This window comes from Cetorhinus maximus, chromosome 11, assembly GCF_964194155.1.
Source record: "Cetorhinus maximus chromosome 11, sCetMax3.hap1.1, whole genome shotgun sequence".
Lineage (NCBI taxonomy): Eukaryota > Metazoa > Chordata > Chondrichthyes > Lamniformes > Cetorhinidae > Cetorhinus > Cetorhinus maximus.
The window spans coordinates 85,081,576-85,098,420 of NC_135889.1; the positions used below are offsets into that span (position 1 = coordinate 85,081,576).

General features: G+C 47.5%; 1 protein-coding gene across 4 annotated transcripts in view; it reads right to left on the reverse strand.

Moving 5' to 3' along the window:
- Window positions 1-2,574: 2,574 nt before the first annotated feature.
- cfap221 (cilia and flagella associated protein 221) overlaps window positions 2,575-16,845 on the reverse strand; it is a 192,100-nt gene continuing 177,829 nt past the window's right edge. For all 4 annotated transcript variants that reach the window (XM_078552370.1, XM_078552368.1, XM_078552369.1 and 1 more), the window contains 2 exons: window positions 11,975-12,031; window positions 2,575-4,842 (listed from right to left, as the gene is read on the reverse strand). In XM_078552370.1, coding sequence (XP_078408496.1) covers window positions 4,716-4,842; window positions 11,975-12,031 — 184 coding nt within the window. In that variant the 3' untranslated portion in view covers window positions 2,575-4,715. The remainder of the gene's footprint in view (window positions 4,843-11,974; window positions 12,032-16,845) is intronic.

Here is a 16,845-nt window from a genome sequence, read left to right on the forward strand (position 1 = left end):
TAGCCTGTCATGTCCATGCCGGTACTCTGCAAGGACAATTTAGCTAGTCCCACTATCCCGCCCTTTCCCTGTAACCCTGCAACTATTTTCCCTTCAGGTAATAATCCGATACTCTTTTGAAAGCAATGATCAATTTGCCTCCACCACACTTTCCGGCAATGCATTCCAGATTCTAACTACCCACTGCATAAAAAAGTTTTCCCTCATGTCCACACTGGTTCTTTTGCCAATCATCTTAAAACAGTGCCTTCTGGTTCTCAACCTTTTCATCAATGGGAACAGTTTCTTGCTCTTTACTTTCCCTAGACCCCTCATGATTTTGAATACCTCTATCAAATCGCCTCTCAACCTTCTCTCTAATGAGAACATCAGCAGCATATAACAGAAGTTCCTAATCCCTGGAACAATCCTTGTGAATCTTTTCTGCACCCTATCTGAAACCTTTATGTCCTTCCTAAAGGATGGTGCCACGAATTGGAAATCATGGAATCATGGGCTGGATTTTACAGCCGCCCAGTGGTGAGTTTGCAGGTGGGGGACATGCAAAATGCCATGGGCGCATACTCACCGACTACCTGCCCAGTGCTGCAGTGCTGCCCCTGCTCCAATTTTACCAGTGACAGGGTTGGAGGGGGGGGCATCAGGCAGCCCACCCACCCATAGGCCAATTAAAGGCCACTTAAGGGCCTCATCCCGCTGCTGCTGAGATTAAACCAGTGGCGGGAGAGGTCCAGCCTGGCAGCTTTCATTGCATGGGCTGAGGGTGTGCAAGGGGCTGCCTCCTTAACAGGCCTCCTGGGCCCAACGGAGGGCCCTGCCAGGTCTTCCCTTACCCTGGATCAACTCCACCCCTGGGTTATCTACCACGCCACCCCACTCCACCCTCCTCACAGGGACCTTCTAGTCTAACTTAGTGATATCCCCCCTGCTCTCCCTCTCCCAAAGTTTCACTTTGGTTTCATCCTTGTGGTTGGTAGCTGGATGGAGTTCCAGTGGTGGCCTCCGCTCCCAGTGGCGCTGCTGGGAGCAGACAGCTGCCAGCCATTTGATTGATGGCAGCTCTCTGAGATGGGGTTTCCTGTCCAGATGGGGGCAGAATTAACAGCCTGAGGGCCTTTAAATAACTGTGGGGTGGCACACAGCTGGGAGGGGGGGGTGGATGTGGCATGGACCCCGGCACCCTGTTAAATCCTGCCCCATATTCCAATTGAAGTCAAAAGTGTTTCACAAAAGTTCATCATAATATCCTTGCTTTTGTACTTGATTTATAAAGCCCAGGATCCCAAATCACTTTATTTATAAAGCCCAGCATCATTAATCACTTTCTCAACCTGTCATGCCATCTTCAAAGATTTGTACACATTGACCCAGGTCTCTCTGCTCCTGCACCCTCTTTAGAATTGTCCCTCCTTATTCTACCTACCAAAATATGTGACTTCAAACTTCTCTGCATTAAATTTAATCTGCCATGTGTTTGACCATTCCATCAGCCTGTCTATGTCCTCTTGAAATCTATAACAATCCTCCTCACAGTTCACAATACTTCCAAGCTTCGTGTCAAATGTAAATTTTGAAATTGTGCCCGGCGCACAAAAGATGTAAACCAGGAAAGCAGGAGAAAAGGAAAGGAAAGAAGGAAGGCAAGGAGAAAAGGAAAGAAGGAAAGGAAGAAAAGACTTGCACTTGTACAGCACCTTTCATTGTGTCAAGACACCCCAGAGCAGTTTTCAAACAATTAAGTGCTTTTTCAAGGGTAGCCACTGTTGTATGTAGGAAAGCTGACAGCCAATTTGAGAACAGCAAGCTCGCACAGGCAGTAATGTGATAATTAACAGATAATCTGTTTTAGTGATGTTGAATGAGGAACAAATATTGGCCAGGAAACCAGAGAAACACTTCCTGCTGTTTTTCAAATTTTACAAGGGATCTTTTATGTCCACCTGAAAGACCAGATGGGCCTGTAGTGTTCAATGATTTGATTTATCTGTGTTTGATTGCTATTCTGGTAACTTATTCTGGTAACTGATCCTTGTGAACTGTAACTGATTACTTAAGCCTGTGGGTGGAGATAGCTATCTATTGAAACAGATAGGCTTCCAGAGATGACCTCGGCTAGAATCTTGTGCTCTTGCTGATTGTGAGCTTGCAAAAGGGAAGGACATTTACTTAGCTGGGGTGGTGGCATACTTGAACTCCACCGCTTTCCCTTCTCCACGAGAATTAAGTTCTGGGCAGGAAGGCCCATGGTTGACCATCACGCTCTGTCGCCAATTGAGGCTCTTAAATGGACAAATAATGACCACTTAAGGGCCGCATCCTGTCACTGCTGGTATTAACCTGGCTGCAAGTGGGCCCATCGCCATGTGGTGTGCACTACAGGTAAAACTGTACGGCCAGCTTTTCACCTCAGGGTTGGGGGCTGGGGGCGGAGGGGGATGGCCCTCGATCTAAAGCATTCACTGCCTGATTGAGGGACTGGAATCAGGAAGGGGGGGGGGGGCCCTGAGTGCCAACCACTGCCCTTGCTTTCAACCCGCACCCCATGTCCTTCCACCCCACAAAATCCACCCCCACATTATTTACCTGTGGTCTGGATTGCTCCGCAATCTTAGGACTCCAGTGCCTGTGTGATTCGGTGGTCCTTCCCAAAAAGAGGCAGCATGGGTTTCTTGCTGGCTCTCCAGCCAGCAGGCAAGACCCCACCAACGTCTCAACAAGATTCCGCCCCATGTGTGTATAGAAAATCCTGTAAATTCTGAGATGTTTTAAAGTATCGTAAATAAATCTGTTGTAGGTTTGGAATTAGTGTCATCTCTGCATTGTTCTGAGATAAATCAGGCATATAAGATACACAGCAACCTGGCGAATACATAACAGGGTCTTTGTTAATGCCTCATCTGAAAGGCAGCACCTCCAACAGTGCAGCACTCCATTATTACTCTACTGGAATATCAGCGAGATCTTGTATCTAGAATGAGGCTTGAATGTACAACTTTCGTACTTAGAGTGAATAATGAATTACTGTATAAACATTAGCTAGGTCAATGTTATAACTCCCAGTATGGAAAAAAAGTGACTTCTAAAAACAGGTACCAGACTGAAATGAAAGGGATAGCTTGCCATGTAAAATTTGTCAAAACCAGGCCTCTGTGGAGAAATCGGTGTGTAAGCACCAATAGTGATTGATACCTCAATTTTACTATTCTTGAAAAGTTGGAGCTAGAAGATAAATGGAATCAATTAACAGGACACAACACAGAATGGGCTGGGACAGTCATGGAGAGTTTACTGAAATCATTGGCATATTTAGCAGCATTAAAAAAAAACACAATCTTATCGTGTATAACCAGTGCAATGGTGCATAATTCCCAGGAAGTAGGAATGAACTTGTAAAAACAATGATGATCAGGCTGACCTGCTGGAATCATTACTGGAATTAGCAAGAGTATAATGAGGGTAAATTAAAGTTGATTATGTGTACGCTAAGTAGAAGAATGCTTAGAGCAGATCTTCCTGAGATATTCAGGAATCTAAGAGGTGTGGATAAATTAAACTTTAATGAGCGGGATTTTCAGAGGCCAATGGGTGAGAACAGAGGTTGGCAGGCATGTAATTTCATGTTGCTGGTTGGTGTGTCAGTTTGCTGGCATCATCCTGCCTCCAAGTAAGATGTGGATAGCCAACTGAAGGGGCCTATTAAAGTCCCTCTCCCGTGTCAACTGGAATTTCCAATCTGCAGGCAGGCTCCGCACAGCAGCTGAAACATGGCAAGTTAAGAAAGTCGGCCTCTGGCATGGGGTAAAGGGCCACATTTTATCCTGTTAGGGATCCTACCTGCACTCGCAAAGCTGTCAGGCCCACAACTACAGCCACTGACCATCCAGTGGAGGAGTTGCCTCTCTGTGATCACGGCCAGGCAGCTGTGGCCTCCTTTAATTTTTTTGATATGGCCTTCAGATGATGCCTCCGTTGTGATGCGCTGTCTCTCTCTGCAGGCATCAGCAGCTCACATGTTGGACAGTTGGCACCAAGAATGCCTTCTGGCCACTAATTGGCCAATCCAACCAAAATCAATGTCAGGTTACTGTTTCTGGCATGGCGCGGAGTTGAGATCTGCATTTGATCTCAATGTCCAGGTCCCAACCCAAAACACAAAATCCCGCCCAACATGGTAGATATAATCACTAATTCTACAACAAAGAGACATGGACTGAAACGATGAAGAAAGAGTTTGATGGGTGGCAATAATACCCTCAATCAAGTACTTGTTCTGTATGTACACACTGCTTTTGCCATTTATGCCATTTTCCAGAGGGTTCTTTTCCATCTGTCCTGGAATTATAGGATTGCAGGCATAATAGGTTGTGCTGAAATAAATCTATCTTCACTATAACTTATTGTTTTTTCAAAATGGAATGCAAATGAAATGTACAACATCAGAATGACAATAATGAAATTGTAAAGTTAATTCTCAGCTTGAGCTTTATATACAATGGTTTTAATCTACATTTATTTTTAATATGGGCACATAGAATTCCTGGTCCATAATAATGCCACAGTCTGTCATTTTTCAAATAATTTTGCTCAGTCAGCAAGCTTTAAAACTTGATTGCAAGACTTATAATGATTAGATGCAAAGCAGCAGAGTTGGTCTTTAAAAGGTAAACATGTAACTGTCGTGGTCTGGAATTGCAGTGTAGTATTGAAAGCAGGATTCAGTTAAGAAGCAACTGCTTGTTGATACATATCCCTTTCAGGTGCTCGACCCGCAATTGAGTAGTTGATCCCAGCTGGTTGTTATTGGACGCTAGCCAAAGATTCAGTTGCTCTTCTCGTTTTTCCCTGAAAATATATAGATTATCACAAGTTAGCACTGCTGAGAATCAACATGGTGGGGTAGAATTTTTGCAGGCGTTCCCTGACTTCCCACATTAACTTTGGTGCAAAATCAGTGGAAAACCTGAGGAAATGGTTTCTCTGGGGTTTCTGCTGATTGTCCGCCAGAGTTGCTGTGGAAGATCGGAAGAGCTTCAGAGAATCTTCTAGGGTGATGTCCCTTTAACATTAGTAACTTACAATTAATAGCATTCCAATGGAATGAGTTAAGAAAATATTGAACTTATTAGCCGCAAAATTCATTTGCTTCTAACTTCTAGCGGCATTGCGCAGGCCCACCTGCAGGAGGCACCACTGGCCACAGTGTGAGCCAACTAGAGTGACACATGCAGGGGACAGACCCATGTATGCCCAAAGAGATAGAGATCATGTCAGCAGGCTGATGTCATGCACGAATACTAAAAGCGACCAAAAAATGTGAAGGGAAATGTCTTCCTTATTCACTCCTGAAATAACGAGCATATGCAGCAAGATGGCCCTGATCTGAGCCTATGTAAAGGGCAACTCAACAAATTGCACCAGAGATGCTCTTACAACTCAGGCAATGTTGGTAGAAGCACTGTGGTGAGTTGCTGGATGAGATGCTGACCAAAGAGAAGCAGAGAATTACACTGTCTAGTATAAGTATGGGGGCAAAGACTGCACTGCCACATATTCTGCAAATTGAGCAGAACAGGCAGAGAAGGAGGCAGAGAGGGGAATCTTCACGTGGGGGGAAGAGAAGGAGGACTCTCTTTAGAAGGTTGTATGCCCGACAGTAATGGGACCCTGGAGGAATGTCCATGGCATGCTGGGTGGTTTTTCATGGACATGGCTCCACTGCGAAGCAGCTTGCGGAAGGTGGAAAGTAACCGTTGAGGGTCTGCTCACAATGGATGATGGTCAAGGGGGTGGAGAGGAAGGTCCAGCAGTGTTTGGGAGAGGAAGATGTACCGGGGGGTGGGAGAGGAAAGTCTAGGATTGACTGGGAGAGGAAGAGCTGTCAAGAGGATGAGGTTGGGAGGGGGGAATGGAGGTGTTGGGGGGGTTGAGGTTGGGAGGGAGAAAACAAAGGTGACGGAACTGGGAGGGAGGGAACAAAGGTGACAGGGGGGTGAGGTTGGAAGGGAGGGAACAAAGGTGTCAGGAGAGGGGGTGAGGTTGGGAGGGGAGGGAGGGACTATGGGGAGGAGGGGGTAATGGGGGAAAAGACGGCAACTGAGGGGGTAGGTGTAAGGGGGTGGAAGGTGTAAGGGAAGATGTTCGGAAGGGGGAAGGAGTCCAGAGAGTGGAAGGAATCCAGGGAGTGGAAGGAGTCCAGGGGGTGGAAGGAGTCCAGGGGAGGAAGGAGTGCAGAGGGAGGAAGGAGTGCGGAGGGAGGAAGGAGTGTGAAGGGAGGAAGGAGTGCGGAGAGGGGAGTGAGTAAAGGTGGAGGAAGAAGTAAGGGCGGAGTAAGGAGTTGGGAATGGGGAAGGGGTAAGGCTGGAGGAAGAAGGGTGTCTGAAGGAGTCAGGAAGGGGGAAGGACTAAGTGGAAGGCGGGAACAGAATAACGGGGAGGGCGTTGGCAGGGGGAAATAGTTCCGAAGTTCCAAGGGGGGAAGTAGTTCCAAGTGAGGAAGGAGTCCTGAGGGGGGATGTCCAGGCGAACATGCAAGGGAGGGCTCTGATGAGTCCATGACCGCCTCTTGGGGAGTGAGCTGAGAGTGGGCGTGATGCAAGGGAATGGTGAGAATGACCAAGGGCAGAGTGAGGCGGTAAGGTGGGAGGGTGAGAGTTCGATGGTATCGGTAGAAGGGACGGTAAGGATGGTTAGTGGGGACTCAGAGGCAGACACAGACCCAAGGGGTGGAAAGGAAGAGATTGGGGAAGTTAATGTGGATGGGGGTGCAATTTTTGGGAAGGAATGTTCACCAGGACATCCCCGAAAGAAAAGGGTTTTGGTAGGTCACAGAGAGAGGGTGGAAGGTGATGCTTAGGGGGTCGACAGTGATGAGGGAAAGGAAATGGATGATTGGGGGAGGTCAAAGGATGGCAAATGAAAGAAAAACTGTAGCACTACCATGCTGGCTAAATCGAAAGTGAAGCGAGAGTCGTGGTGGGTGAGATCAGGTGCTGCATGGAAATGCGATGAGTGGGTGGGTGGAGATGCAGGTCAGCTCAGATGATCAAATGAAAGCGAACCCCAGCAGGCAGCACTGAAAATGTTCAGGACAATGAGATGAGTGTGATACGGGAAGGATCCACGTGCATGGGAGAGTGCTTGTACGAGACTCCGAAAGCCCTGCCATACACACTTCTCCCTCCAGAAGCACTATATGTTATATATGTTATGTATCCAGACACCGTTATATGTTATTCAGTGAAAGTGAATATATTGAACATATTTCCAGATTGCAAAGGGACAAAATGTGTTCACCCAGGCAACCAACTGCGATCAGAATTTCTTAACTTTTAAACACCTTAGGCTTCTAGTTGCTGCCCTGACATCCACAGCAGGGATGGAGACAGCCCGTAAAATGGTTGGCCCTGCTGCCTCTGATGCCTTTGGCATGAGTCCTCTGAAGAGCCGAGGCCTTGGGAGCCCCGGCTTGCTTTGGCTGTCCTCCTGTGCGCCAGCTGCTTCCTCTGTGGTGACAGAGGACGAGGTTGAGGGGGTCACAGGCAAAGGGGACTTGGACGGAGTGGGCAGCCTCTGAGATTCCTGAGTGGATGATGCAGGGGTGTCCAGCTGCCACTTCTCCTCCCTTTAGGTGCCCGAGGGCCCTGGCCTGACTCCTTGAGAGGAAGAAGCACCAGGGGATACTTCGAGGTGCCCAGTTTCCCTCTTGTATCGCCACTGCAGGATCTCACCCATGGCTACCATGATGGAATGCAGGTCTGCACACATTTCCGGGTTCTGCTGGACCAGGGTCTCCATGGTATCTGCCATCCTTCCCATGGAGACCTCCATTCACGCACATGTGGGCACCACTTCATCAGAGAGCAGGCGGATGTACTCTTCTCACTTGTGTGCCACTCTGTTGAAGGCTTCAAATACCTCTGTGTGATGTTCCCCTGCCTTCTACTAACTCTCCACAATGAGTTGGAAGGCCAAATCCAGAGGCTCGTCATCTGACTCGGACCTCACAGACACCTCTTCCCCAGCAGTCCTACGAGTTCCGGGGAGCTCGGCTGAACCCGCCCTCCTCCTCCACCACCGGTCTGGGACCTCTCCCTGCTGTTGTAAGCAGGCTTATCCTGTACGATATATGGCACTGTGTGGAATGTTTGTGTGGTGAGTGGAGATAAGGACGGGATGAGGACACGAGCTCCAGAGGATATAAGCCTGAGGAAGATGTGAGTGTGTGTGTGAGAGTTAGTGGTGTTGTCCCTTGAGGTGTTCCCTGTGGATATGTGATGGGTTTGTGAATGTGAGAGTTGAGGGTGATGAGAAGAGTGAGTTACCCTGGCAGAATTGATGAGAACATTCATCCTGTTGCAGCACTGGGTGGCTGTCCTGTTTTGCAGGGCACTGGTGCTGACCACCGCTGCCACCGCCTCCCATGCTGGATTAGTGATGCTGCTGCCCATCCTGCAATCAGAGCGGAGGTAGAGGACATCACAGAGGGCCTCCACTAAATCCAAAAGGCACTCGAGGGGCGCGTCATTAAACTGGGGGTCTGCAGTCTTCTTGCCTTTCGGGGCCACATCTTCTTTGCAGCAGTCGTGTGCTGGAAACACTGAGAAGTGTGTGCACGGCTGCACTTTAAATATGGCGCCTGGCGTGATGAAGCGGCGAGGAGATTGCGTGGTGGGCGAATGAGAGCCTGCCCGCGATCGAATTGGTGTGTTTCCTGGGAATGGATAATCAATGCTGTGGGATTAGGGTGATATCGCATGGGAAGCCACTATTACGATTGGCAGGTAAAATGTCGTTTCTCTCGTCCGCTATCGCACGTACTGCAAATCTGGGATGATTTCGCCCAATGTCTCCGGAGGCTTTGCTTCAGCAAAGGGGTAACGATGGTGTCGTGTCATCTCCTTCATGAAGACCTGGAGCCTCAAATCAGGGTGAGGATGACCCAGTGGTTATGAAGATAACCGTCAGCCTTTCATTCTTCACAACTGGTTCTTTCTAGGGGCTGGCAATCCGCTGTCCACAGTAATATCTGAGAGGTGGCAGAGGTGCTCTATAGGAGGAGAGGGGACTTTATCCTCTTCTGCCTGAGCAGGTAAAACCAGAATGAAAGGGCATGTGTATTTGCTAGGATAGCAAGCTTCCTAATGGTGCAGGACAGCATTGACTGCACGCAGTTGGCTTTGCAGGCCCTCGTCAAAGGGAAACAAAACTGTAACAGCAGAGGATACCACTCAGTCAATGTGCAGCTTGAGTGAGACCACACAAAGAAATTCATTTTGGTGAATGCTTGCTATCCTGGCAGCACGCATAATGCTTTAATTCGGTGGCAGTCAGCAATTCTTACCATCTTTGGGCTCCAAAATAGACAAGAGGTTGGCTATTTGGAGACAAGGGTTACCCACTCCACACATGGCTCATGGCTCCCTGGACATGGGGGTTACACATGGACTAAGTGGAGTCCTGAAGCAGAGATTTTGCTGCTTGATTTGCTCGGGGAATCTCTGCAGTACATGCCAGAGACGGTCTCCATGCTTGGTCTAGTGCTGCTATGCAGTGTTAGTCCAGTGGCTGCAGCAGAACTGGTGGAAAGCTGCTGACTTTCAATGGTGGAGACTGCAATGGCCTTGCAGGATTTTCTTCAGCAGCTCTGAGCCTTGAGGGCCCAGCTTTGGGCTCCTCTGCCCCAGCATGGGTGGCATCAGTCGGGGTTGGCTGGCTGAGAAACAGCAGCAAGGACATTGGCAGAATAGCAATGATTGGAGCACGAGCACTGTCATCCTGAAAGAGAACAGCAGGTTTGTGCTCCACAGTGCTAATGTCATTCCCACGGGTGGCACGTCAGCAATCTTCATAAGCTGCTCGAGCACAGATTGCTGTGGGACAGGATTTTGCGTTTTGAGTTGGGACATCGATGGTGGGCTCCAATGTGGGTGCTGATCCTGCACCATGTCAGGAGCAGTCACCAGACACCCATGTTGAGGCACTCTTTCAGCAACTTGAAAAACTCTGATGATTGGCCTTAATTGCCATCTTAATCACCTTAGTTAGCTACACACTGCCTGCGGGTGGGTAGCCATTCCACCCCCGACCTGGCCTTCCTCAGAACATCCTGTGGTGATGGTGCTGGTAAATTGGCACACAGCTGGTGTGCAAAGTTACGAGCACGCCCGCTGCCTGCTGGCCTCCATTCTTACTCACATATCAGAGTAAAAACTCGGCCCATAATGCATTCATTCGCCTTGATCACCCGGGTGAGGTCATGAAACTTTAATGGCACTGCTGTCAGATTCATGGTGTCACACTCTGGGCATTCACAGACCCTCTCTATCTGCACTCTCCCTTCATTGGGTTAGTCTGTAGGGCTTCCTGCTCCTTGCCAGAAACATGGCCTCCTTTCTGACCAGGTGAGTACAGGGTGGGATTTCGAAATCTGGCTGCCCTCTCCTTCCCCTAGGGTGCCATTGCTTCTCCATAAATGGCCACAAACAATGGATTGGATTTTACAGGGAGCCGTAATACCTGTATGTCCCCATCCCTCACTTCGGCTAAAACATCAGTCTGCCCACAGTTCTAACAGCTGTCTTTCAGCAATTTAATGCTGGCAGCAGGGTTAGTTGCTTTACGGCTAGACTCTTGGTAGGGTAACCCACCTTCGAGAGTTGCCAGACAATCAGAATACTGACAGCTCTGTCGTCCCAATAGCACCACTGGGAGTGGTGCCAATGCTGGGACAATAGGCAGTCCCACCAAGCAGAGGAACAGAGGTAAGACTGGGGTTGGGGGTCTCACCTAAGCCTGCCAACACGTCCTGGTGAGAGGGGGTGAGATGGATGGGGAACTGGGTTCAAGAGACCGGGGTGGGTGCTGAGCATTAAAAGAAGACAGGGGTTTGCTTTGGGGGTGGTGCCTCCGATGGGCGCAGGGGGCCCAAAAAGGTTTCCCCCCAATTCTTGCCCGACACCAGACCACGCAACTAAAGCTGCCAGGTTTCCCACATGGCCACTTAAGGGCCTCAATAGGCCTAAGGGTGTGGGCTGCCTGACGCCTCCCCTGTCTCCTGTAAAATTTTGGACAGGTCGAGGGTGGGCGGATAGCTGGTGGGAAAGCCACGAGCTAGATTTTACGGAGCTCTTATCCAACCTTAAAACCCACCGGTGAGGTAGTGTCAAATCTGGCCCAATTCTCCAGCAGCTTGCAGCGCATTGCTGCAACTTCCCTTTGATAGGGGCTGTGCCTTCAAAAAGGAAAGGCAGCCTGGTTTCTGAAAATGCTATTCAACCCCTCGGATTGTTCAGAGGAGATTTGCACAGGAATGGAGACTGGGTCTGTGGTGGAACCCCTCACTGGCATGTTATATCATGGAAATGAGGTACGTAGACAAATTTTGTGTCTTACCCACTCTCTTTTCAACAAGCATGGGCTTGAATCAGGCCCCATGCCCAGATATCAGGGCACAAAAAATTCATGCCCATTATTGTTCAGCAGACAAAGCTGAGTTCATAACAACAATGTTGGAGACAGAAAACAGCCCTGAATTTTATCATTGGGAGATCTTTCTCATTTTCAAAAGCACAATCACTATTTAAAACATTTTATCACCAATTTGAAGAGCAATAGTATTAAATAATGGATCTTGTTTGACACCCTTCATCCACAAAAGTGCCATGCTAGAAGCAGAACAAATATTCCGCAGCAGCAATTTATGTGCCAGTAACTTTTACAAGGTTTATCATGATCTGTATCTTTGGCAGAAACCCCAGAGGAACAGTATTCATGATTGTTTATATAATTTTTCCAGGGTTTCTGCTGATCTTCATCTAAACATATGATGGGAGATGTGAAACCTCTGGGACGACTCAGTTTTCATTGTTGTGCTGGTTAAAAATTTGTAGAAAAATACAAAACAAACTGCTGTATGAAGTTCTTAGATATTTTAGACAAAGGACAGTTAATTACCAACTGTTTATGCAATAATTACCTTGGAATGGGTTCAACAGCAGAAAATATTTCTAAAGGTTTAGTCTTTGAGAGCTCACTGAAAGAAAATGAAACAAATCAGTGATTAATATTCTTTCGAATACTTTTTGAAGAATGGCAATTTCCTGCTTTTTGTTTTGTTTTTAACCTGTCCTCCCAAGTCAGGAAGCAAATGAATGTATTACTTCAATATGCAGAAATATTTATAAAATTAGATTACAATAAAGGGATGAGAGCAATGAGTTACTAAAACACAAATTTGTGATTACTAAAAAATACAATCCATGTACAGGTGCACTATTCTTTTATTACTGTCAGATGGCACTAATTTTATGAATCTGTGCTGCTGGTGGGAAGTCAATATGGCAACAAGGTGGGGGTCCCCAATCGGAAATAAAATTACCTAATGTCACTTGCAGATAAAAGCTTTCTAATATTGATAGCTGGAGCCAGTATTGCACAAACTTAAATGAAAGAGAATAATTGTGCAATATAGGGGAGAATTTTCTGGTCGGTGAGCGGGAGCAGGGCCTGTTCGCTGACACATAAAATGATGTGCGGTGACATCGGGCGGGTGTCCCGACGTCACTGCGCGTCATTTAGATTTTCAGTTCGGCGGGCGCGCAGCCGACTCAGCCGCACAGCCGCCGAACTGTCAAAGGCCTATTAAGGCCTGTTAAAAACTAATTGATATAATTAAATGAGCTGCCCATCCAACCTTAAGGTTGGTGGGCAGTCGAAGAGCCCAGGCGGCCTTTGCATTTTTCATGGAACCTCATCCACGGGCGGGATGAGGTTTCATGACATGTTTAAAAGTTCAATTAAAATTATTTTAAGAATTCATTGACATATCCCAGCTCATGTGACACTGTCATATGAGGGGACATGAGTTAAAAGTTTTTAATTACTTTATTCAGATGTTTAAAACTTAAACAAATCTCCCTGAGGCAGCTCTGTACCTCAGGAAGATTTCTGTGCTCTTTCGCGCATGCACGAAGGAGCGCAGGCCCAGACTCTGGGAATCCCCACCTCCCCCACCCGCCTGCATAGGGAGCACTCAGCACTTCTGGGTTAATTGGCCCGCCCACGTAAAATGGCGGCGCGGACCCGATCGGGGGCGCTGATCGGGTTCGCACTCGCTTCCGTCCGCCCCCGCACAACCCCCCTCAACGGGGGGAAAATTCAACCCATAAAGTAATCCTCCTCCAATTTATATAATCCTAAAATATAGTGGGAACATTCCCTACCTAACAGCAAAGAAAAAAATGCTCTGTGGTGTTTTTCTGTGGCCTAAGACCCTTTAAGATAAGGAAGCAAAAAATCCAGATCAATGTCACATCAGAATCTTTGGCTGGCTGGAATTTTCCAGCCCCCCCCACCCCACCCCGCGGCAGTTTCTCCTGCAGCAGGGCTGGCGAGCCATTGAAATCTCCGTTCATATTGGCGGGTCCGCAAGACCCTGCTGGCATGAGAGGCTGGAAAATTCCGGCCTTTATTGCTAAATGTAACCCCAAGTACAGGAATTATTATTAATCATCTGTTAACATAGCACTTGGAAAATCACAACATAATTAGGCAGAGTCAACAAGGCTTTATGAAAGGGAAATCATGCTTGACAAATTAGAGTGTTTTAAGGGTGTAGCTACCAGGGTGGATAAGGGGGAAGCAGTGGGTGTACTATATTCAGATTTTCAAAAGGGATTCAATAAGGTGCCATGCAAGAGGTTTTTAGCCAAGATTAGGGATCAGTGAAGGCCCTTGTGCACTCTGTAGCTGAGTACTGTGCACTGTAATGGACCAGAAGAAGCCACAATTGACTTGCTGATGTCCAACTAAACACTGAAATGCAGTGCATGGACTGGACCCTTCATGTCAACCCCAACACTTTGGCTAACCGTGCTGTTGTACATGACCCACCTCCCAACCCCCCCCACCTTGTCATCCATTCACTTCAAAGGTGTAATCCTCCAGCAAAATTAATATCTCCCCATCCACCAGTACCTCAACAATGGTCCTTAATGGCTCTTGAAGTCATGGAAGCCCTCTTGGACCCACAGGTCTAACTTTTGTCAATGCAACTTCAACCCTGATGACACTTGAAAAGCCAAATACAGCTCACAAGAAGTCACAAACAAACACCTTGTGAAGGGCCTGATGCAGAAGATCTTTGATCTTCCATGAAGCTCATGGGCAACCGCATAAGCCATGGTGGATACTTGATGCACAAATGGGAACTGAAAAACTTGCTATGTGTAACTGTTGCCACTTAGAACAGACCGTAGAATATATAATGACATAATGCTCAATTCACAAATACGAAAGTGGCATTACAGCAATACCCTCTGCTACTCCTGACATAATTATGTTGCTTAACCACCTCCATGTAAATTTATCGTTGTTGCTCTACCTCAGCTATAAGAAAGAGAGCGAAGGCTGATAGGATCGAGTATGATAAACGGGTCATTTTCAGAATGGCAGGTTGTAATTTGTGAAGTGCCACAAGGATCAGTGTGAGGAAGACACAAAGAGGCTGCAAAGAGATATAGACCTCTTAAGTGATTGGGCAAGACGATGGAGTATAATGTGAGAAAGTGTGAAATTACCCACTTTCACAGGAATAATGGAAGAGCAGAATATTTTAAAAAGGTGAGCGACTGGTAAATGTTGAAATCCAAAGGGGTTTAGGGGTCCTTATACATGAATCACAGAAAGTTAACATGCAGGAAAAGCAAGGAATTAGGAAAGCAAATGGTTTGTTAGCCTTTATTGCAAAGTGGTTGGTGCATAAGAATAAATGGATTAAAAATTGTTTCATGCTGTTTTTTGGGCACGTGGGTCATGATTTGCAACCTACCCTAAACCTGTTGAAGTTTTGTGCTGACACCTCATTTAACAGGTTGTCGTGTAGGGCTGCACTGTTGGCTGCCCCTGTACTCAGTGGGGAGCCAAGCAGTGCATGCCAATAGCAAGTGGTGCAGCCAGCCTTCTGTTCTTAAAGGCAGTCTGTTCCTTTGAAAGGTAAGCTGCATTGAGCTAAAGAAGGCTGCTGCTGAATACTATTGCTACAATTCTAAACCAGAGCAATGGAACACCAGGGCAGAGATAGGGTTCCAGGGTCACGGACAGGAGGAGAAATATTGTGTTTCTTTGTAGATGGGGGGGGAGTAGAATGGAGGGAGGGCACCTGGCCCTCTAGGAACACCCTCAGAAGGAATTTAGAGCAGGTAGCCAGGGAGGGCAATTCCCGGTGTCCGGCCCTAAGGACCTGACACCAGTGCCCCAAGAAGTCTAATGATGTGTATGGTCAGTGAAAACATCTCAGATGACATTTCCTATCCATCGCTTGGCCAGACTGCTTGATGCATTATACCTCCATAACTCACCCAGTACCAGTCCCTAGCACCCAGGACTCTTACCTGGCATCTGATATTCCACCTCACCCTCACACATTTACCGATGCTGTCAACCTCACCCACCTCTCACTGCCTCCACATACTTCCAGCTATTCAGCTGTGGCCGGCACATCACTCAAACACAGTGCTATATAATTACTGACATTCTTCCCTCCCTGCTGCAGGACAAAGTGGCACACATTAGAAAGATGCAGAGCAGAACTGATGGAGGGCAAGGATGCCTGCATCTCCTGAGCCCTGCAGTGGAGATAGTTCTCTGCATCATGAGATGAGCAGCGACAAAGTCCATATCATCTGGCATTGCTGAGAACATTGATGAAGACAGTATGTTCCTGCCTTATGCTCCCTCTCCATTCCCAGCATACCTTCCTGCTATCTGGCATGATGATCAAGCTGCAGATGGTATGAACATGGTCCTCTTGCTTCCTGTCCTCATAACAACCTTTCCCTTCTTAATCTCTGCTTTCAGACATCTAAGAACTGATGCTTGTCCAAACACAACAGCCTCAGGAGGAAAGACAGCAACAGTACAGGACTGATAAATAGGCCCAGTCAGTTTAGCTGACACTCACGGCACCAGCTTAGACACTGGGACTGCACTTAACTTGAAGGTTCGCATGGAGTTGAGATCAGCGAGTGGTGAGTCTCCAGCCACGAAAGAGCTGTAGCCTGGCCAGGAATAAAGGATAGTCTGTTTGCCAGCTCACCAGAAGTCCTACTACAGGGTTCAGATGAGGGCCTCGATGAGGCAGCATACAGCAGAACACTGATGAGCATGCAAACCAAGATGCCGGGTACATTGGCTGGCCTGACAGACAGCCACCTGTCATTGTCAAGGAGCATGGATGCGTACTGTTCCAACTTGGCAGAGGTCATTGCGCAGAGCTTCCCCTTTCCATAGACTCTGCTCCATCTCCTTGTCATGCTGCAGATCCAGAGGCACCACAGCTGTACCTTTTGCAGCCTTTGACAGGTCACCAAATCCTGTGCCCCAGGCTGCATCAGAAGTAGCTGGTAGTGCAGTGCACACTGTAGGAGGACTTTCAGTTCAATGCTGGAGATGGTGCATCGGATCTGTATTTTATGCCCAGGGTGTTTTGGTTCAACTGTATAGAACTTCAGTGAGACCACACCTGGAATGCTATGTACAGTTTTGGTCTCTATATCTAAGGAGGGATATACTTGCCTTGGAGGGAGTACAATGAAGTTCATCAGACTGATTTCCTGGGTGAGAGGCCTGAGCTCTGAGGAAAGATTGATTAGAATGGGCCTATATTCTCAGAAGAATGAGAGGTGATCTCATAGAAATGTTTAAAATTCTTAGAGGGCTTGACAGAATAGCTGTTGCTTCCCCTGGTCTATAGTCTCTGGATAAATGTTAGGCATTTAGGACTGAGATGTAGGGAAATTTCTTCACTCAGAGGGTGCTCTCAATGAATTTTCCCCAGTTAATGATTAC